The 5,000-nt window shown below is 47.1% G+C and overlaps 1 protein-coding gene across 14 annotated transcripts in view; it reads left to right on the top strand.

Annotated features, from left to right (window-relative positions):
- The window catches only part of LOC122248987 (sodium channel protein 1 brain-like), a 319,708-nt gene that overhangs the window by 225,900 nt on the left and 88,808 nt on the right, over positions 1–5,000 (top strand). For all 14 annotated transcript variants that reach the window (XR_015192059.1, XM_086549431.1, XM_086549430.1 and 11 more), the window contains exon 9: positions 1,151–1,285. Coding sequence is in view for 13 of the 14 variants with exons in the window: in XM_086549431.1 (XP_086405557.1) it covers positions 1,151–1,285 (135 nt within the window). In the remaining variant the exon portion in view is untranslated. The remainder of the gene's footprint in view (positions 1–1,150; positions 1,286–5,000) is intronic.

Below are 5,000 nucleotides of genomic sequence, written 5' to 3'. Positions count from 1 at the left end.
GATATGATTTTAGAGATATACGTAAAAAAAGGTATATGATCAGTTTTAGAAACAAAAAAGCTCAAGGGATGAAATGACTGGTTTGTTGTTCGATTGGATATCATGATTGGAGTGGATATAAGTAGAAGGATTTGCATAATTAGGTGAAATGCTTTATAGGATTAAAATGGCTGTCCAACAGCGATTTTTTTCTCTGGACGCTATGATAGGTAGATGTACATCAAAGAATATACATGATTTATGGATTAAAATGTGTATCATGGTAAGGATGGACATCCGGAAAAGTTAAGTTACACCGATAGTGAGAGATTCAGTTATATTTTATTGATTTGGTAAAATGATAAATCATGTTAATGGTTAAAATAGTTGTAAGAATAGCAATAGCAACTATAACAATAGGATTACAACGCCAACAACCCGTGAAATAACAGAATAAAGATGTAGATTGAGATGAATAACGATAAACGTATTCCCGTAGACGAAACGATTGCACCAAGCCGCCTCCGTCTCTATAATTAACTATGAATAAACATTGCCCCTTGATCAGATACTTCAGGAACATCCCATTGAGCCATAATGAATTGTTGCAGATATAATGAAACGATAGCAGATACACCTGCAACACGAACGCAGCTGTCATTATAACTCTCATTGTTCAAGTTTATGAGGTACTTTTCGTCGGCGGTTGCAGCGGGGAGACAAATAAGTTATATGCAAATGTTCAATATCGGCGTTTCGTTATTGTCAGTGTGGTTATTAGTGGTTGTTGGTACTGATATATTCTGAGGTTGGTTTGTGGTGTTGTTGTATGTTTTTATTAATGTTATTGTCGCGGTTGTTATCTTTTTGTTATCATTATTGTCTCTTCAGTGTTTATTATCAGTGTTTATCAATACTCATATTATAATGCTGTTCGTCTTGTTACTGGTATTATTATCACTGATGTTATGATCATCAATATTATCATTATTATCATCGATAATCTAGTACAATCATTAACATCATCCTCATTTCCGCTCTCATTATTCTTTATAACTACCACTCCCTTTATCATTCCAGCATCCCTTGTATCACCCTCATCACCAACAATCATCACCAACAGCATTATCATCACCACACTCACCCCCCTCCCTCCCCCCCTCTCCAACAGGTGATCGCCACCCAGGGTCCCTTACAAGTCGGCTTCTTCGCCATCGTTGTGTTCTTCGGGTCGTTCTACCTCATCAACCTGATGCTTGCCGTCGTGGCTATGAGTTATGAGGAGGAGGCGGAGAACACGGAGGAGGTGAGTGAGTGAGTGGGTGAGTGGATGAGTGAGTGGGGTGAGTGGCTGAGTAAGTGGGTGATGTGGGTGAGTAAGTGAGGGGGTGAGGGGGTGAGTGGGTGAGTGAGTAGGTGGGTGAGTGGGTGAGTAAGTGAGTGGATGAGTGAGTGGGTGAGTGGGTGAGTGTGTGGGTGAGTGAGTGAGGGGGTGAGTGAGTGAGTGAGTGAGTGAGTGGGGTGAGTGAGTGAGTGAGTGAGTGGGGTGAGTGGATGAGTGAGTGGGTGAGTGAGTGAGTGAGTGGGTGGGTGAGTGATTGGGTGAGTGGGGTGAGTGGATGAGTGAGTGGGTGAAGTGGGTGAGTGGGTGAGTGAGTGGGTGAGTGAGTGAGTGGGTGAGAAGCGAGTGGGTGAGTGAGTGAGTGAGTGGGTGAGTGAGTGAGTGAGTGGGTGAGTGAGTGAGTAGGTGAGTGGGGTGAGTGAGTGGGTGAGTGATTGGGTGAGTGGGGAGTGAGTGAGTGAGTGGGGTGAGTGAGTGAGTGAGTGAGTGGGGTGAGTGAAGTCGGTGAGTGAGTGGGTGAGTAAGTGATTGGGTGAGTGAAGTGAGTAAGTGAGGTGACCGTAGATTAATTTATGCGCAGTGTATTTTTTTATGTAAAGGTGGAGGTATGGTTTTATATACGTTTGATTTTATTTATGTTTTGACGTATGGCGCACTCTGTGTGTGTTTGTGTATGTGTGTTACAATGCATATGTGTGTATGCATATTTGTGTGTACACCCCTATACGCGTAGAGAAAGACAAAAAAAAAAAAAAAAAAAAAAAAAAAGGAAATCGAGAGATAAAAAAGAGGGCGCCACCGCCTATACGTGTAGAGGAGCAAAACAAAAAAAAAAAGAAATCGAGAGATAAAAAAGGGGGCGCAACCATCTGAAGAGAGAAGGTGTAACGGCGACGAAATGTGAATCTTAAGAGATCTCCAGCATCTCCCCGGCGGCAGGCACTGAGATTACGTCCTTATTCACGCCCAAAGTGCCAGTGCCAGTGTCATAAAGACGGCGAGTCGCTGGAGATAAATGAATGGGTTAATTTAGAGGAATCCCCCCTCTCCCCCCCCTCCCCCCACACCCCGTTATATGCGCATAGATTAAAGTGGATAAAGCGGTTATTTTGGTGTGGATTTCTCTGTGATGATCGGGATGGATGTGGATCCCCTTCTGTGTACGGGAGAAGAGGGTTGAATCAGAGTGGATGAGGGAAATTAAGAGGATTTCTTCCTCGACTTCCTCTTTCTTCTTCTTCTTCTTCTTCTTCATCCTCTTGCTTTTCTTCTTCCACCTTTTCCCCCTCCTTTTTTCCTCTTCCTCTTCCTCTCCCCCGGTACATTTAGACTCTCCTGGTACATTTACACTTCCCGGTACATTTACACTACCCCAGTACATTTAGACTCCCCGGTACATTTACACTCCCCCGGTACATTTCCCCCCCCCCCCCCCCCGATACACTTACAACCCCTGGTACATTTACACTCCCCCGATACACTTACAACCCCCGGTACATTTACACAACCCCCGTACGCTTACACTTCATCATTATATCCCCCCCCCCCATACAGAAACTCGCCCGGTATCCGTCCTGCTAAATTAATGGCATGCAGAAAGCCACCGTCAGGCACCCAGTCTTAGTGCACAAGAGGAAAGAGGAGGGGGTTATGGGGGGAAGGGGGGTAGGGGTAAGGGGGAAGGGGATGGGGTGTTGAGAAGGTTGAAATGCCTTTAAGCCGTATTAAATATTCTGCGGCCAGTCACTATAAAGTGGGAAAGTTTTTTTTTTTTCCTTTTTTTTTAATGCTGGTGTTTTTATTTTTTTCCTCTCCTCTTTCACTTTTTTTTCTCTCTTCTACAATTATTCTTCTCCACCCCACCTCCCCAGCCTTCGAGGGTACCTCCCCAACCCCCAGCTTTTTTTAACCTCCCCCCTCCCCCAAACATCAATCCTCACTGCCTTAGCCACCCCCACCCCCACCAAGCTATTCGATGCAGCCCCCTACCTCCCCAAACTTGCTTCCTTAATCATCAATCCCTCCATCCATCCATCCATCCATCCATCCAACTCCCCTAACGTCAACACCAACCCCTCTACCCTACCCCCACCCTCAACCCCACCAAATCATTGAATAACCCCCCCCCCTCTCAACCTCCTACCATCACCCCCACACCAAACCCTCCATTCCTACCCTCACCTCCCCCCAACCCCTCCCCCCCACCAAACCCTCTATTCCTACCCTACTTCCTCCCCTCCCCCCAACCCCCTCTCTCCAACCCCTTCCCCCAACCCCCTCCCCCAACCCTCTCCCCCCAACCCCCTCCTCCAACCTCCTCCCCCCAACCCCCTCCCCCCTCCCCAACCCCCCAACCGCCTCCCCCCAACCCCTTCTCCCTTGGCAGCCGACGGACAGCCGCCCCTCCTCCTCCGGTGAGTGGGAGGAAGTTGGCGAAGAAGAACAAAGACAAAATGGCGTGTAATGATCGCTTGGAGTCCCGTGCCAACGTCTTTTGGAATTAATTAATGCCCCTAACCTTTTCTTTTGCTTAATCTATTGGGGAGATGATGATGATGAAGGAGGTGGAGGCGGAGGTTAGGGAGGAGGTGGAGGTGAAGGAAGAGGTGGAGGAGGAAGAGGAGGAGTAGGAGATGGGGATGAATCACTATGGATTCTTTATGTATGGTTATTCTGCTCTCCGTTTTCGTTCTCACTCTGTTTTACTCTATATCTCTCGTCTTTTATTCTTCTTCATTTTCCCCTCTCTCTCTCTCTCTCTCTCTCTCTCTCTCTCTCTCTCTCTCTCTCTCTCTCTCTCTCTCTCTCTCTCTCTCTCTCTCTCTCTCTCTCTCTCTCTCTCTCTCTCTCTCTCTCTCTCTCTCTTCATCTCTCTCTTTATCTCTCTCTCTCTCTCTCTCTCTCTCTCTCTCTCTCTCTCTCTCTCTCTCCTCTCTCTCCCCTCTCTCTCCTCTCTCTATTCTCTCTCTCCTCTCTCTTCTCTCTCTCTTCTCTCTCTACTCTCTCTCCTCTCTCTTCTCTCTCTCTCTACTCTCTCTTCTCTCTCTCTCTCTCTCTCTTCTCTCTCTCCTCTCTCTCCTCTCTCTCTCCTCTCTCCTCTCTCTCTCTCTCTCTCTCTCTCTCTCTCTCTCTCTCTCTCTCTCTCTCTCTCTCTCTCTCTCTCTCTCCCTCTCTCTCTATATCTCTGTCTCTCTCCCTGCCTCTCTCTCTCTTTATCTCTCTTTATCTCTCTCTCTCATCCTTTCCCTCTCCCTCTCCTTTTCTTTCCCTCCCTCCCTTTCCTTATTTCCCTTCCTCTCTCCCTCCCCCTCTTGATGTCTCTCTCTCCCTTCTTCTTTCCATTTTCTTCCCTCCCTTCCCCCTCCCTCCGTCTCTCACTCTATCTCAACCGGAAAGAATAGCCAGGCAAGATGAGATCGGTCGTCCCCTTCCCCTTCCCCCCTCCCCCTCCACCCCCTAACAAAAGGGCCTCATAATTAGTATGGAATATAAACCTTCACAACAGGAAGGAGGAGAGTTTGTAAACTTTCCGGGGTCGGAGTGTGAGATTGTGTGTGTCTGTGTGTGTGTGTGTGTGTGTGTGTGTGTGTGTGTGTGTGTGTGTGTGTGTGTGTGTGTGTGTTTATGTGTACTTATTGTGTGTGAGTATTATGTGTCTTCGTGAGTCTTTGTCTGTGTA

This window comes from Penaeus japonicus, unplaced genomic scaffold (genome assembly GCF_977035675.1).
Source record: "Penaeus japonicus unplaced genomic scaffold, GWHDUDI00000001_assembly GWHDUDI00000022, whole genome shotgun sequence".
Classification (NCBI taxonomy): Eukaryota; Metazoa; Arthropoda; class Malacostraca; order Decapoda; family Penaeidae; genus Penaeus; species Penaeus japonicus.
The sequence above is the reverse complement of the archived record's forward strand: the minus strand, read 5'-3'. Positions and strand labels throughout refer to the sequence as shown.